Genomic DNA, 17,160 nt, shown 5'->3' on the forward strand with positions numbered 1-17,160 from the left:
CTCCCCTTCCAGAAAGCCCACCCACAACCTCCTCCCCAACCCACACCAGCTCACCCTCAGGCCTGTCCTTCACTTCCCTTCTCCCCAATTCAAAGTACATACAAAGGCCAAAGGACAATTCCCTGTCCCAAGATGACTTAAGAGGTGGCATCAATCGCCAACCTGAGTGGTGAGATAGACACGTGGTCTTGCTCTAATATCCCCTGAGTTAAGACGCTTCAGGCTTCTAGCAGGTACCCCAGAAATGAGAGCAAACAGAACTGTTGTGGTACCCCAACACCCCCATATGAGTGCCCACCCATGCCCCCCATGCTGGCACTGAGGCAGAACACACTCAACAGTTTCATGTTTATTTTCAGAAAGTGATGAAGACAAAAGAAATACATCCAGACACCACTCTCTATACAATAAATAGCCTCCCCTATTCAGAAAAGGAAAAGGCATGTGCGCGCGTGCACACACAACCACCACAAACAAGATCTTGCTTCTTGAGATGTGCGCCATCCCCCCCAGTCCAGGCCCTTCATCTGAACCCCACTGCGTCTGAGCTGGCCTGCCAGCTGCCTAAAGTCACCTCAGTCCTCTCCCTGACTCTGGCTGGCTGATGGTTATCAAATCCATGTATTATTATTATTTTCAGACGTGCAAACAAAAACATTGAAAGTTACTTTACAAAGGAAAAGAGCTGACTCTCCTGTTCCCACCTTCCCCACCTGATTCTACCCACCCTGCCAGACTCAAAGATGTTCCTTTGTGTCTGAGACCTTCTCCTTGTCTGTTTTCTGTTCTCTCGCTGGGAACCAACAGCCAGAAGCAGCACCAGGTAAATGGCTGTACTTAGGGCAGAGGACACACTTCTCACATTTCACTGCGGGCCAGGAAGCAGCAAGCGAACCCCAGAATGCTTCTTGGCCTTCCTCTTCCCTAACCAACCACTGTACGGAGAAGGGGCAGAGGGAGCCTGGGGCTTCTCAGTCCTGACTCTTTTTTAAGTTAGTGGCGTCCTCCAACCTAATAACACTGTTTCCGTTCTTTTCACCATGTCATCTGCTCAGTTGGGAAAATAGTTATAAAACTGGCCTTCAGTTTCCTTGTCAAAAGGAGAAGGAGCCCCAGCAGGAGAGGAGCTGTCGCCACTGGAAGGATAAGGGGACACGCGCCTCCTCTTAGAGTCTCCTTCGCCCAGTCCTGAGTCACTGGACTCTGGCTGGATGGAGGTGATCTCAGTCCACACTGAGGGGGACCCCTGGTCCTCTGGCCCGTGCCCCTCTGAGGCTCCAGGACCAGGTTCCATGGGCAGAGTCCGCATGGAGCGGAACCAGCTGGGTGGGCCCATCTTGGGAGGGTATTGGGGGGCCACAGGCCAGCTAGCTCCGGGTGCCAGGACCTCCTGGCTTCGGTAGTAGGACATGGTGGGCCCAGGGGCGGAGGGCAGGAATGCAGGCTTCATGCTGACTGCCCGAAATTCCGAATCATAGCTGTGGTCCCGGGGAGCCCCCAGCCAGTAGGGCTGGGGAACCACATCCTTGGCCTGAGCTGGAAGTTCAGGGTAGAAACGGCTGGGAACAGGATACTGGTTGGGTAGGAGTGAAGAGTAGTGGTCTCCTCCAAGGAACTGACAGTTGGATCCAGGCGGGGAAGGGACGCTGGTGTCAACAGAAGCATACATGCTAAAAAGTAGGAGGCAAGAGAGTGGGGTCACTGGCAGGACTGGTCCCTTGTGACACATGTTGCACGCCCCTTCCCTGACCTTTCTTCTCCAGATGGTCCACCCTCCAGCACCCTTCTCACCCTCCCAACACTTTCCCAGCACCCTTTCCTCATGGGAGGCAGAGGACATGCTGAGCACAGATCCAGAGTCCCATCTCAGGAGGGACCAAAGAGGAATTGAACCCAGTGGCACTTACGACTCAAAGTTCTCCCGGAATCCTTTGGCAAAGGGGTTATTATCAATTTTCAGTTGAGTAATCTAGAGAGGGGGGAAACAGAGCCCTCTGAGTCCCAAGTTGAAGGCTCAGGAACTTCCAAAATCCCTCCCAAAGAAGGCTGCAGGGCCCTGCCCTGCCCTGGCCCCAGGCTCAGACTCGCCCTGCACGCCTTTGTGGCAGCCCTCACCTCTGCATTCTGGTAGGCAGTCACAGCAATGAACTGCGTTTCTTGGAAAGTGAAGATATGCGTGTTAGAGGCATTGCAGGCTGCCTCAGGCTCTCCATCATTCACCTCCACAATGTGCAGCCGGGGCTGGTACTTATGGAGGGACTGGAGCACAATCATCTGAGAAGAGAGTGAGATAGGGGGGTGAGGAGGAGGGAGTCAAAGGATCCCCCCCGCCCAGCCCACAACTGGCCCTACGTGTCTATTCCCCTGCCCCATCACCACATCACTGCTCCCCGGCCTTCCAACTCCAGTCCTCAGGCTATTTGGGGCATCAACTCTAGCCTCTTACCGCTTTTTTTTTTGCCCCTGGATGTCCACAGTAACTGAGGTACTAGCACAAACAGGGCGTTTTAGGGCAAGGCACTCCATCTAAGGAAACTCTGCATCCATTTCCTGCAACCAACTCTCCACCCATCATGGTGCCTGAGCAATGGCAGCTTGGGATTTGGTGAAGAAACCCCAGGCCTGTGTCTGCCTGAACATGACCCCATCTCAGATCCCACTTCCTCCCCTTCCATCTTCCCCCAAAGGTGGGTTGTAGAGAACCAGCCATTGGAAGGGAAGAAAAATGACCCTTAAGGAAAAGCACAGGTCCTGTAGGACCCTGATGGCCTCAGGGGTGAGACCACTTTGGAGGTGCAAGTCCTACCTGGGTTGCATTGTTGGAGGCCCCCTTGTTGTTTGTAAGCTTTAGCTTTCCAAATGAAACCTCCTGGCGCATCCAGTGGGCTCCAGTGTTGGGGGAATCTGGGTGGACGTACAGGCGGTTTCCTGCAGACAATTAACCTTTTTTGGCATGAAGCCCCAGAAACAGACCCCTGGCAATGTGGGCTTTGGCTGTTCCGAGGTGGATGTGGAGAAGGATGAAGGGTGAGGACACATGGGGCAGGGCAGGGCAGTGGGAGGTAGGGACAGAGGTCCAAGTAGAGGACAGGCTAGAGTAAAGTAGAAAAGAGAAAAGGAACGGATGGAGTGGGATGGAATTCAATCCTCATCATCGGGGGTAGAGGTTTGGGGGCACACCAGGGGGCGCCCACCCTCGGAGAAACCAGAGTGCCTACCGGACCCAAGGGCGAACACACCTGGCATGCTGCCTTCGGCCTTTCCACATTGCACCCACTTCCCGCTCTGGTACCGCCAGTGGTGCTGGTCCACCAAAACCACGTCCACAAACATCCTGTAGTGGCTGGTGGGCTCCAGCCCCGCCACGGTGAATGACAAGAAGGGGAACATCCGCCTGGGGAGAACAGAGAGGCCTCCAGTAGCCATCATGAGGCCAGTCACCCTGTGCACAGGTGTCTGTCATAGGTGCGCTGGAGCAGGCTCCCACCCACTCACAAGTTCCAGCTGGAAAATATTCAGGGAATTTGCTAGCAGGTGGTTAAACACAACTAAATTATATACATTTACAATTCAATATCTTATTAACAACCAAGAAAATAAAAACTTGAAAATCATCACTGCCCAATTATTTTACTACGTTTTACTATAGGCCGTGCTCTTGAAGTTATTTGCATCTATTGTAGCTATATGGTGGAAATTCTAGATCAGAGGTTCTCCACCTGTGGGTCACGACCCCTTTGGGGGTCAAATGACCCTTTCACAGGAGTCACCTAATATCAGATATTTACATTACGATTCATAATAGTAGCAAAATTTGTTATGAAGTAGCAACAAAAATAATTTTATAGTTAGTGGTCACCACAACATGAGGAACTGTATTAAAGGGTTGTGGCATTAGGAAGGTTGAGAACCACCGTAATCTAGATAATGGTGTGCTGAGCATCTCTTCCCAACTCCATGCTCAATGACATCACGTTGGTAGCTTGAAATCAGCTGTAGCAGCAGTATTTACACCATAGTAATCAGCAAACACTACCACGTCAGGGATGTTTCATGTTTTTTTCTTCAGAGGGTGAGTTGCTAGACAAGTGCCTGCACCCTTATTTTTAACCTGAGTTTCCTTCCTAGGAGGAGACACAAGTACCAGCTAGCCCTCCACAGGTCCTAGAGCTGCAGAGCCCAGCCATCCTTTCTACTGTGGCTCTCCCAGGACTAACACACTCCTAGCCCCAGGGCACGCACCCACAGGCCCTCCTTGCCCATCCTCCTGGGCCTGACATCTGTTATGGCCTGTCCCCACCTTTGGAGAGCTTGTTAACATCCTAGGTGGACAGGGAGCTTCCCATCCACCCGAAATAAGATTCTATTGAACACCATCCTCATGCTCAAAGTCTTGGTTCCCAGGAAAAGTAGAAGTTAGGGGCAGGTGCTTCCCCAAACCCCATTGCACCAGTGTAATAGATCAGAAAAAGAAAGCACTCTCATACTGTCACCACCTCCACCCCTCTACCATCACCAACATCACTACAACCACCCCTTCCTCCATTACAACCACGATCACTGAAACCACTAACTCCACCAGTATCACCATTACTACAACCACCACCCTCACTATCACAACCACCACCTGCCACACCATCACTATAACCACCCACTTCACCTGCATCAGTGCCACCACCAACTCCAATGGCTTAGCCTTCCACTTTTTTTTTTTTTTTTTAGAGAGACAGAGTCTTCACTTTATCGCCCTCGGTAGAGTGCCATGGTGTCACAGCTCACAGCAAACTCCAACTCCTGGGCTTAGGTGATTCTCTTGCCTCAGCCTCCTGAGTAGCTGGGACTATAGGCACCCGCCACAACACCCAGCTATTTTTTGTTGCAGTTTGGCCAGGGCTGGGTTCGAACCCGCCACCCTCGGTATATTAGAGCTGGCGCCCTACCCACTGAGGCACAGGCATCGCTCTAGCCTTCCTCTTCTAACTTAAGCAGAAGAGCAGAGTTTTCAGAATGACAAAATCAAACCCTCATCAGAATTAACGTTTCATTCCCATGCATTCCCGCCTCCTCCCATGACGAGCCAATGGAAAGGCTATGATCCACGAGTCAGAAGGAGGGGAAGTTCTAGGGGCCCAGGAACATTCTAGTCTTCAGAGGTTTCCAGAACAATATCCCTAGCAACCTTGGGAAGACTTCCTGGAAGGATCTATCACATTCCTGTCTTCCCCAGACTATCCTGAGCTGAAAAAACACGACTATGATCTTGGAGAAGTTAATTCTCAAACCAAATCTTGGATTCTTCACCTATAAATGGAGCATATAATTCACAGCTATCTTTCCTATGAAAGTTCAAAAGATGTGAAACTCAGCTCATCGCCCCCCACCACTTTCCCCACCTCCAAGCCACCTTCTCCCAGGCCCAGAGCTGTCCAGCCCCCTGGCCTGGCTGAAGGATCCTGAGCAGGAGTCAGAGCTCTAGTTCCAGGTCCTAGGTTCCAGGGTCTTGGCACACAAATAAACTTGAGAAATCAAAGTTTAGGGATTAAGCCTAGAATAACAGTGGGTGGTAGAAAATTTTCAACCCATTTTTTTTTTTTGAGACAGAGTCATGGTTGGTTGCCTAGACATGTGCCTGCACCATCATAGAGTGCCATGGCATCATCATAGCTCACAGCAACCTCAAACTCCTGGGCTCAAGCGATCCTCCTGCCTCAGCCTCCTAAGTAATTGGAACTATAAGCACAGAGGACCACGGCTGGCTAAGTTTTTCCATTTTTAGTAGAGACAGGGTCTTGCTCTTGCTCAGGCTGATCTTAAACTCTTGGTCTCAAGCAGTCCTCCCACCTCAGCCTCCCAGAGTGCTAGGATTACAGGCATGAGTCATAGTACCCAAGCAATTTTCAACTCATTTCTGTAATCAGTTCAATCTATGAGGTGGTCAGGTCACTCAAATATTTCTTGTTTTCTTTTTTTTTTTGCAGTTTTTTTGCCGGTGCTGGGCTTGAACCCGCCACCTCCAGTATATGGGGCCGGTGCCCCACTCCCTTGAGCCACAGGCACTGCCCAGTATTTCTTATAATTAGTTCCTGCACAAACCTGTAGGAATAAAGGAATGGAAGAGAACATATTAAGCCTCTACTTAAAAAACCACCCGGTTCATCAAACCAGTCCTGTGAGGCATAAAATGTTGGTTCCAATTTTATACCTGAAGAGGCTGAGCTGGATGCAGGGGTTCACACCTGTAATCCCAGTACTTCGGGAGGCCAAGATGGGAGAATCATTTGATTTCAGGAGTTTTGGGTTAGCCTGGGCAACACAGATCCCATCTCTACAATTTGTTTTTTAAAACTTAGCCAGGTGTGGTGGCATGCACCTGTAGTCCTAGCTACTCAGAGGCTGAGCTAGGAGGATTAATCGAGCCCACAAGTTTGAGATTATAGTGAACTATGATTGTGCCACTGCGCTCCAGGCTGGGTAATAGAATGAGACACTGTCCCGCCCCCTTCGGAGGGAAGGAAGGAAGGAGGCTCAGTGACTGCCCCTTGGTGGGAAAGCAGAGGCAGGGTCTTCTTACTGCAGAGCACACGGTGTGATCTCCATCCCTCTATCCTGCTTCTATTACTAGTAGAGGTGCCAGGCACAGTTGCTGCAATGCTAGCACTCTGGGAGGCCAAGGCAGGTGAATTGCTTGAGTTCACGAGTTCAAGACCAGCCTGAGTAAGAGTGAGACCCTGTCTCTACTAAAAATGAAAAACTGAGGCAAGAGGATCACTTGACTCTACCCAGGGCAACAAAGTAAAACAGTCTCACGAAGATAAAAATAAGAAATAAGAGATATTACTAGTAATGGGAAATGGAGGAGACACAGGAAAAGGGAAAGGAAAAGGGAGGTCTCAGTTTCTCCCTAAAAGTCTGAAATCACACCATCTGGAATCCCCAAATAGCCCCTGATTTACATGACAGTTTTCTGGGAAGCAACTGGGAGTACAGATCAGTCTGGTGCCAAACTGAGGATCCCCCCAAACCACCTACCTTCCCACCCTCAGAGGAAAGAGTCCAAGACCCCCAAATTCTTCTGTTACCCCTGAGGACCAACAAGTGTTGAGATGATCTGCAGGGTCATTGTGCCCCTCCCCAATCCTGAGCACCTGCCACATGTTGCACTGCATAATAATGAAATACAAAGCAAAATAGCTAGGAGATAGAGGCCGAGTGCGGTGGCTCACGCCTGTAAGCCTAGCACTCTGGGAGGCTGAGGCAGGAGGATTCCTTAGCTCAGGAATTCAAGACCAGCCTGGGCAATAGCAAGACCCCATCTCTGCTAAAAATAGAAAAACTAGCCAGGTGGGCGGCACCTGTGGCTCAAGGAGTAGGGCGCCGGTCCCATATGCCAGAGGTGGCGGATTCAAACCCAGTCCCGGCCAAAATCAAAAAAAAAAAAAAAAACCTAGCCAGGTGTTGTAGTTTTAGCTGAGGCAGGAGGGTCACTTGAACCCAAGAGTGTGAGGCTGCTGTGAGCTATGATAAGGCCATGGCACTCTACCCCAGAGTAAAAGAATTAGACTCTAAAAAAAAAAAAGAAAAAGAAAGAAAAGAACCTGGTTTCTTCTTGTAGCCTCAATGAATCCCCAACAATAAAAAAAAAGAAAGAAAGAAAAGGAAAAAACAGCAAAGCAAAGAAAAAGAGATAGTTTTTGTCAGTCATGTTGGCAAAATGTTAAAAAATTGATAATATCTATCAAGATGGGCACAGTGCTTCAAGCCTGTAGTCCCAGCTACTTGGGAGGCCAGGGTGAGATGGTCACTTGAGGCCAGGAGTTTGAGACCAGCCTGCAACATAGAGAGCTCCCATCTCAGGGAAGGGAAGGGAAGCCACAAAGAAAGAAACAAATTTTATAACGTCTACTGCTGATGAGGCTGTGGGAAAATGGGTTCTCTCCCCTTGTAGATTATTGGTGGGAGTGAAAATTCATACCACTTTTTAGGAGGGTATTCTGGCAATGTGTCGTACCCCCCAAAATGCAAACTGTGGCCAGGCACTGTGGCTCATGCCTATAATCCTAACACTCTGGAAGGATGAGGCAGGTGGGTTGCCTGAGCTCAGGAATTCCAGACTAGCCTGAGTAAGAGCAAGACCCCATCTCTAAAAATAGCCAGGCATTATGGAGGGCGCCTGTGGCCCCAGCCACTCAGGAGGCTAAGGGAAGGGAATTGCTTAAGCCCAAAAGTTTGAGGTTGCTGTGAGCTATGACATCACAACACTCTACTGAGGGTGACAAAGTGAGAATCTGTCTCAAAAAAAAAAACAAAAAACCGCAAAATGTGTTCGGACATCAGGATCTCCCCCTCCTACCAACCTCAGTTCCACTTTTCTTTCTTTTTTTTTTTTTTTGACACAGAGTTGCACTTTGTCACCCTTGGGGAGAGGCCCATGGTGCCTCAGCTCACAGCAACCTCAAACTCTTGAGCTCAAGTGATCCTTTGCCTCACTTTTTCTTTTCTTTTCTTTTTTGAAACAGAGTCTCAAGCTGTTGCCCTGGGTAGAGTGATGTGGCGTCACTGCTCACAGCAACCTCAAACTCTTGGGCTCAAGCTATCTTCTTGCCTCAGCCTCCCAAGTAGCTGGGACTACAGGTGCCCACCACAATGCCCAGCTTTTTTTTTTTTTTTTTTTGGTTATAACTATAACCAAATCATCGTTGTTTGGTGGACTGGGCCGGATTCCGCCAGCTCCGGTGTATGTGGCCTACAGGTGTCTAGCCACTTTTTCTTTTCTCTCTTTTTTTTCTTTGGAGACAGAGTCTCACTTTGTCACCCTGGGTAGAGTGCTGTGGCATCATAGCTCACAGCAACTTCAAACTCTTGGGTTCAAGTGATCCTCTTCCCTCAGTATCCCAAGTAGCTGGGACTACAAGCGCTCGCCACAATCCCTGGCTAGTTTGGTAGAGACGGGATCTCGCTCCTGCTCAGGCTGGTCTTGAACTTGTGAGATCAGGCAATCCACCTGCCTCAGCCTCCCAGAATGCTGGGATTACAGGAGTGAGCCACCGCGGCCTCTCAGATCCACTTAATAGAATCAGATGGCCACTGGCAAACAGCCACATAAAAAACAAAGCTGTTTTCCCCTGTCCATGAGAAATGATGAAGTCAGTCAACCCTAATAGGAAGCAGGCTTAACCATAAAAACCAGCCCCAGCCAAAAACTGCAAAATAAAAAACAACTTTTTTTTTTTTTTTTTTTTGCGATTTTTGGCCAGGGCTGGGCTTGAACCTGCCACCTCTGGCATATAGGGCCGGCGCCCTACTCCTTTGAGCCACAGGCAACGCCCAACAATTTTTGTTTTTTTGAGACAGATTCTCACTATGTTGCCCTTGGTAGAGTGCGGTGGCATCACAGCTCACAGCAACCTCAAACTCTTGGGCTTACGCCAATGGTTCTCAACCTTCCTAATGCCGTGATGTATTTTCATTGTTACAAAGGGGTCGCGACCCACAGGTTGAGAACCACTGGTGTAAGCGATTTTCTTGCCTCAGCCTCCCAAGTAGCTGGGACTATAGGTACCTGCCAGAACGACTAGCTATTTTTTTGTTGCAGCTGTCATTGTTGATTTTAGCTGGCCTGGGCTGAGTTCAACCCACCAGCCCCAGTGTAGGTTACCAGCACCCTAACCACTGAGCTACAGGCACTGAGCCAAAAAAACAATTTTTTTTTTTAAAAGATCTAAAAAGTTATAGCCGGGCGTTGTGGCGGGCGCCTGTAGTCCCAGCTGCTCGGGAGGCTGAGGCAAGAGAATCGCTCTAAGCCCAAGAGTTAGAGGTTGCTGTGAGCCGTGTGACGCCATGGCACTCTACCGAGGGTGGTACAGTGAGACTCTGTCTCTACAAAAAAAAAAAAAAAAGATCTAAAAAGTTCTCAGAGTTGGGAATGTGGATGAGGAAAAATCAACATGGCTTTAAGGGTATGGAGGACTGTGTGGGACTAAAATTGTTGTTTTACCAACCCTTAACTTCACACACAAATCCAAATGCAAATCGAGCTACTTAACAATACAGCTACCCAAAGTTATCTTAATTATAATAATCAACCAATCACACCCAGAAAAGTGGGGATTGCCGCAATTAATACACACCCACACACCCACAGAGACGACGGCCTCTCTTGTCCTCCACTGGGAAAGTCTATCCTTGCCTACCATATGCTCACAGCACACTCACAACACACAGAAACGGCCATGCAGCAACCCTAGCACAAGTCTGGGTGGCGCACTATGGGCTGCCCCAAATCTCCACAAACACAGGAACATAGACACCCAAGTCTCCTATGGGGCCAATTCAGCTTTACGTTCTCAATTCCCCTCTCCAGTCCTATCTGAGTGGCCTTGATCGGTCTCTAGACCCCCTGGCTTCCCTCTCCTTTCCTACCCAGAGGGGAGAGCAGACCTGAGTCATAGGTCCACACCAAGGGATAGTTCTTAGGTAGGTGGGAAAGGAAGGATCTGGGAAGGAGTGAGTCAGCCCAAGGCGAAAGGCTGCAGGGCTGTGGGTGGGCCTGGCGTGGAAGAATTTTTCAAAGAAGAAGAAAGCCGTGGGTGATGGTGGTGACTGTTGGGCCACAGAACTCCATGGAGGGACAGGCCAGCCCAAGCCCACCAAAGCAGGAGGGCAGAAAGGAAATTGTTCTCTGAGCCCAAAAGCCTATCATGAAAGAAAATAGGCACCTACTTCCCAGATCACTAGAATGCAAGCTGAGAACATACAGGGGCAATTCAGGGTTAACGGAACTGAACTGGAGGCAGTGTGTCCTCTGTCCCCTCCACCCTGGCCTGGGGCCCCTGAGGCCTGATCTACAGAGGGTATCAAAGGAAATGGTGAGGAAACATAGCTCCCTTCCAACAGGGACACTGAGCCCAAAGTAGCCACTTAGGATCGGTCAAGAAGTGTTGGGTGGCTCACACTTATAATCGTAGCACTCTGGGAGGCCAACTCGGGTGGACTGCCTGAGTTCACAGGTTCCAGACCAGTCTGAGCAAGAGTGAGACACTGTCTCTAAAAATAGGCCAGCATTATGGCAGGTGCCTGTAGCCCCAGCTACTTGGGAGGCTGTCAAGAGAATCACTTGAGCCCAAGAATTTGAGGTGCTGTGAGCTATGATGACATGGCACTCTGCCCACGCAACAAACTGAGACTCTGTCTCAAAAAAAAAAAGTGTGAGGATTGTGAAACACACATACACATATTTATGAAACAATCAAGGAAACTTGGTGATTCTGAGGAATATTTTTACAAGTTTGCTATTGGTATTGTATTTATTTTTATACTGCCGGAGATAGAGTCTCCCACTCTCATATAACCAGAATGTAGCGGCGTCATCATAGCTCACGGCAACCTCAAACTCCTAGGCTCAAGTGATTCTACTGCCTCGGCATCCCAAATAGCTGGGACTATAGGTGCAAGCTGCTATGCCTGATTAATTTATCTATTTTTAGTAGAGACAGGGTCTCACTCTTGCTCAGGATGGTCTTGAACTTCTGATCTCAAGTGATTCCCCCTGCCCAGTCTCCCACAATGCTAGGATTATAGGCGTGAGCCACTGTGCCCAGCCCATGCTTATTTTTTTAAAGGCCGTATTTAGAAGAAATATTTAAGGACAAAACAATGTTTAGAATTTAGTAATTACTGCATTATTAATGTAGTTGCAGAAGGAGAGGGGGAAGTAAATGAGCATAAAGAGGAAACAAGATTGGATCCGAATTGACAACTGTAAACTGGGTGACAGACATCCACTGCATACAAATTCCACTATGTAGAATATAGTGGAATTTTTCATAATAAAAAACGTAAGCGTATGGATCTAAATGAGAGACAACAAAACTCGTCAAGTAAGAATTATTCAGCAGAAACGTGAAGGGAAAGGAGGCCATAGGAGTAGAGATGGCGACACACACTTAGAGAATCATACCCTGAAGTGCCTCCCTAAACAGCCTACGGGCTGGTGGGCAGCCTGCCTAGCACTGGCTACTCACAGAAGTTCTGGCAGGTGCTACATCCACCCATCCCTCAAGACTGCAGGGGCAGAAGGCCAGCAGCAGCTTGCGAAGAGCCACTGGCCAGGCCCCAGGGTGGGAAGGCCTCCTGACCACACGGCTGAATGGAGAGAGTTAGGAAGCCCCACTTTGGGCCCTCGGTATGATGGAGCACAAGCCACTAGACATCCCTGTGCCTTGCCTGTAAGATGGGGAGACTGCTTGGCCTACCTAACGCACAGTTTAATAATGGAAGTGAAAGCACTCTGAATGCATCAGGGCCTTCAGAGAGTGTGGGTGGCTGTTTTTACTGGTGGCCAAGGGGGGCCAGAGAAAGAAACCCAGGCGGTTACCATCTGGGCTCTGTGCCCCCTCTACCAGCAATGAATTTGTGCTGTGTGACCTCAGAAGAGTCTCTAGCTGTCTCTAGGTCTGTTTCCCTCTCTGTGCAGTGAGAATGTTGGACAGGATCTTCTGGGTTCCTTCCGATTCATACATTCTGGGTCCACAAGCCTAGGCTGTGATTGGATGCACCCAGAGGGAGAACAGGTTGGGAGTAGCAGAAAGAAATTATCAGAATAATTAGGAGATGAAGACTGAGCCATAAAAGAACATGCCAGCTTTCCCAGGTTTATCCCAGGGAAAGAAGAACAGCTCAGCAACTTGAAGCCTGTTGTGGCTGGTGAACAGGTCCCTCAATCCTAGGCTATCCCACAGAAATTGCCTAAAGGGATTGGTCCAGCAATGTCCAGACTGAATGCCAATCCCCAGAGCTCAGCATTGCCTTCCCCCACTCCCACCTCCGCCCCAAGCCCCACAGTTCACATAAGCTCTCCAATACTTCCGTGACCTCAGATCCACCATCCCAGGTCCACCCGTGACACAACCCCATTCCACACAGGTCTTAACTGGTCCTCTGTTCACTCTCACCCCCCAGACACAGACAGGGCCCACTCGGGGTCTTACTAAACAAATACCAAACAAATCTCAAGTTTCTCTTTCTTCCTTCAGAGAGGAGGCTCTATCCGGAAGCAGCACCCTCAACCCCACACTCTACCCCTGGTACACTGGGAGACCCTGAGCCATGGATGGCCCCTTTCCCATCTTCTCCCAGGCTGGACTGGCAAATACCTGGACAAAGGTGTGGGCAAGTTCTCAGGGGACCAGACTCATAGCGGGCACTGTGGGGCTGGCCACCAGTTCAGACCTCTAGGTAAGCTTCCCTTGCTCAGGCCTGAGAGCATTTGTGCCTAGAAGGATCTGTAACCCCCACAAGCTTTACTGACCGCCCCCCCACCCCAGCACACACACACCAAACATATGATCTCAAAGACAGACCGGAAAGGAAACTTCGCAACTGCTTCTCCATGTCACCAAATCCCAGTCTACCCACCACCCCCCAACACAAACACACCAAAGCTGGCCTGAGCACAACAGCAGCAAAGGAGCAGGGCAGGGGGTCTCAGCGACCCTAAGAGATCAGAGGCTGGATTATTGTCCTCCACACTGCAAGAGGACAGTTTCCTACACATGTTGTCAGACATAGAACACATGCTCCTGGCCAGCCACTGGGACCCCTCTCAGGCAGACAGTGAGGCGGGACTGCACGCCAATTCTGGGGGAAGCCGTGGGCGCCCTTCCCCTATGCCAAGGTGACTGACTTTTCATTGCGCCCACACTCATCTGTGTCCCTTTTAAGTTCTCTGGTTGTTGGTACAATGCCCTGGCCATAAACAACCCTCCAGAGCTTTCCCTGCCCTCAGTGCAACCTCACTCCCCTGCCTCCTAAAGCTTAAGCCAATACTGTGAGGGACACGGAGTCATTAGCAATGTCTAGCAAGAAAAAGAAAAAAAAAAAATCCTTGTTCCAGGCGAGAGCACCAAGGCTCCCCACCCGACCGCACGCGCCTCACTCACCGGCCCTGCTTGGTGATGATCATCTCCGTCTGGTGCTGATTAAACTTCGACCACAACAGGTGGTTGTTGAGAGCGACTCTCAGCTTCCCGGACACCTCCAGCCCCGCCGGAAGCGCATAGTCCTCGCGCGGTCCCGAGTAGAGCCCGGCGCGCGGGTCCGGAACCGTGTAGCCATCCCCAGGCTGGTAGCCCTCGGCGCCCGCCGGCGGCGGGAAGGGCTCGCCCGCCCCGGGGAAGCCAGCCGCCTGGGGTCGGGGAGGGTACGCGTAGGCTCCGAGGAAGCGGCCGGGAGGAGCGGGTACTAGGGCGCCCCCGGCGTAGGACGCCCCCAGGCTGCCGCCCCCGCGACGGTCGGCCGCCTCCTGCGCTCCCGGTTCTGGGTAAAAGTAGCGGTGCTGCGGATCCGCGCCAGGCGCACGGCCCTCGTCGTTCGCCGGCATCGGCTCGGTGCCCGTTAGCATGTCTCCGCAGCTGGGCTCCACGATGCCCATCCGGGGCTCGCTGACACTTTTTCGCAGCCGTCGAGGACCGGCCTCTCTCAGTGCTGGGGCAGGCGAGATGGTCGCGTGGGCTGGGAGGGGGTGCGGGGCGGGAGCCCCTAGGGCAGGATAGGATCACCACTGGAGCGGCGTTTGACTGGTGCGCCGAAGCTCCCGGGCTCCCTCCCTAGCGGGCCGCTGTCACTAGCGTCGCGGCGCTTTGCTGTGGCTTTATGAAGCTCTCGGTGTCCCCCAACCCCGCCACCTCAGCCCCGCCCCGCCTCACTCCGCCCCCTCGCGGCTAATACTAAGCAAATTGTACGCTGTTGATGAGGACTGGAGGGCCCCCACGATGAAGACCAGAGTCCCCCAGAGCGCACGCCCGCCCTGTGGTTCAGGCTTAGAGATCTTGCCGTCTGGAAGCGTCAACCCTGCCACCTGAATCCCCACTCCATTTCTTTGCCCTGGTCCCTCGGGACAATTCCACCCATCCTTGAAGTCTCAGCTCAAAGCCCCTCTCCTGTGGGAAGCCTTCGAGGATGGCTGAAATGGGACTTGTACTCTCCAAGACACTTTCACCATGAACGCTGAACAGATCTTTATTATGCGCATTGTGTGCCCAGGCTCTGTGCTAAGCGGCTTCGCGTGAAGTGTTTGTCCTCTTTCTCCCGACCAGAAGTCCACCTGGGCTGTGTCCATTGCATCTTGTACCTCCAGCTTTGGGGGCAGACCTGGAAGCAGCGCGGGCGGGGGACGCAAGCAGGAACAGTTCGTTAATGGGGCTTGCATCAGAGCAGACAAGGCTTTGCAGGGCCCTAACTGGCCTGGGCCGAGGCCTGCAAAAGCTCCCCCACCCACATGGCAGCCAGGAGCGCTGCAGTTAGCGTTGGGCCGCCAGCCTGAAAAGTCCCAGGTCTGGCTCTGCCTGTCACTCAGGTATATGTGACCTGGGCAAGTCTTAAAGTCAGCCTCACGTGCCTTCTCCATAGACTGGGGGGAATAAACAAATCTACTTTTCAGGGAGGACTGTGAGCCCTCCATGAGACAGTATACTGTGTGGCACTTTCCAGTCTATTATTATACCTGGAGGGAAAGGCAGCTTTGCACAGATTCTGAGCCGGCTGACAGGAAGGAACCCACCGCATGCTCTGAAGGGCTGCTTCGGGGATGGAACTACAGAAGCTTCTCTTTCTCCATTTTCCTTTTATGTTACCTAATGTCATTAGCTTCCTTCTACAATGCAAACTTTCCCTTTTCCCCCCAATTGAAAATAGCATCATTGGGAGTTTTCCTGTGTATAAAGATGAAACCTGCATACATAGGAAACTTAAAAGCGGTGCAGAAAAGTAAAAACAAGACTGTATAAATCACCCCAAATTCCATCCCCCAAAGGAGAACAGAATTAACATTTGGGTGAACGCCCTCCCAGACGCCACTCCTTGGGCACTATCTCTCTCCGTCTCTGTCTTTTGCACACACGCACAAGTGTATAATTTGTATAAACACCACACATGCTGCTTTGTAATGTGTATTTTTTTTCACTCCACAAGGTGTCATGGATTTTTTTGCATGTCAATATGTAGGTAAAGATTTGCATTTTAAGAGTGTTTTGAAAAATACTTTAACATTTTCTTCATGTTTAAGGTTAACCAGGCCTCTCCCACCCACCCCTATCCCAGCCCTCCCCAGTTCTCCCCCGGGGACTGGCCTCAGCTCTACATTTCTGTCCCAGCCCAACAGGGCTTCACCCTTAGGGGCCCATGGGGACTCTCTGCTCCCAACTAGAGCTGAACCAAGAGGCAGGTTGGCAGGCGAAGGCAAAGCTGGGACCCCAGGAGGCGGGCATGACCCAGGGTGGGTGGCAGGAGATAGAATCAGCGCATCCCTTGAGGATGGAGACCAGATATGTGACAGTACCAGAAACCTAGGAATGGCCTCCTCCCTTACCCATCATTTCCCCATGCCTTGAGGAAAGAGGAAGTTTCTGCTTCATATTCAAAGTGGGGCAGCATTGACTGAAAGAGAGGGGGACCTTAGGACCACTGGCTACTTTTTGAGAAACATGAGAACTTTCAGTAAGACCCTCCTGAATGACTGATTTCCCTAAGAGACCTAAGACTGTTAAATGCTGACACCTCTTTGGGGAACATTTTTGCTGAGTGCTCAGCTGTGGAAGGCCAAATGGAATCTTGTTTCTACCCCCTCTCTCCCTCTCCTTTTTTCCAAACTAATACTCAGGTCAAGTGATCCATCCCTCTGCTTCTGAACAGGATGGTCTAAGTTCCCACCAGCTCTCCAGGGCAGATAGGATTAAGAATCTCAGAATCGGGTGGGCCTGGAGACATCCCTCTGGAGAAAGAGGGAGGCTGAGGGCAATCTCTGAATACTTGATGGACTGTTATAGGGTCTTACAGCCCTGCTCCTCAACCTCAGATTCCTCTCTTCCTCCCTCCAATTTCTTCCACCGAAAAAAGAAAGTGCTTGTGAAAAGCGGGGGCTGAATGGCCCTGGTGTCACCGCTGCCAGTCCCGCCCCTCTGCCAGCTTGGGTGAGAAGAACCCTGACAGTGACACCTTCTCTTCCAGCTGCCACCTCACTCCCCTCCCAGGTTCCAGGGCTTGAGAGGTGGGAAAAGAGGAGCATGGAGACCAGACCCCCTGGGATCCCCTCACTTGCCTGAGGCTGCCCTTCCTGGCCCTTCTCCCAGCCCATCAATGTGCAGAGTACCCACAGCCCTAGTGAGA

General features: G+C 50.9%; 1 protein-coding gene across 1 annotated transcript; it reads right to left on the reverse strand.

Moving 5' to 3' along the window:
- Positions 1–336: 336 nt before the first annotated feature.
- On the reverse strand, positions 337–14,603 carry TBX21 (T-box transcription factor 21). The gene is made up of 6 exons (XM_053570643.1): positions 13,938–14,603; positions 3,240–3,394; positions 2,807–2,928; positions 2,116–2,274; positions 1,908–1,969; positions 337–1,670 (listed from the first exon to the last, which is right to left on the reverse strand). The coding sequence occupies exons 1-6, from the start codon at positions 14,426–14,428 to the stop codon at positions 1,052–1,054; spliced, it is 1,608 nt and encodes a 535-aa protein (XP_053426618.1). The 5' UTR covers positions 14,429–14,603; the 3' UTR covers positions 337–1,051.
- Positions 14,604–17,160: the final 2,557 nt, after the last annotated feature.

This window comes from Nycticebus coucang, chromosome 18, assembly GCF_027406575.1.
Source record: "Nycticebus coucang isolate mNycCou1 chromosome 18, mNycCou1.pri, whole genome shotgun sequence".
NCBI classification, from domain to species: domain Eukaryota; kingdom Metazoa; phylum Chordata; class Mammalia; order Primates; family Lorisidae; genus Nycticebus; species Nycticebus coucang.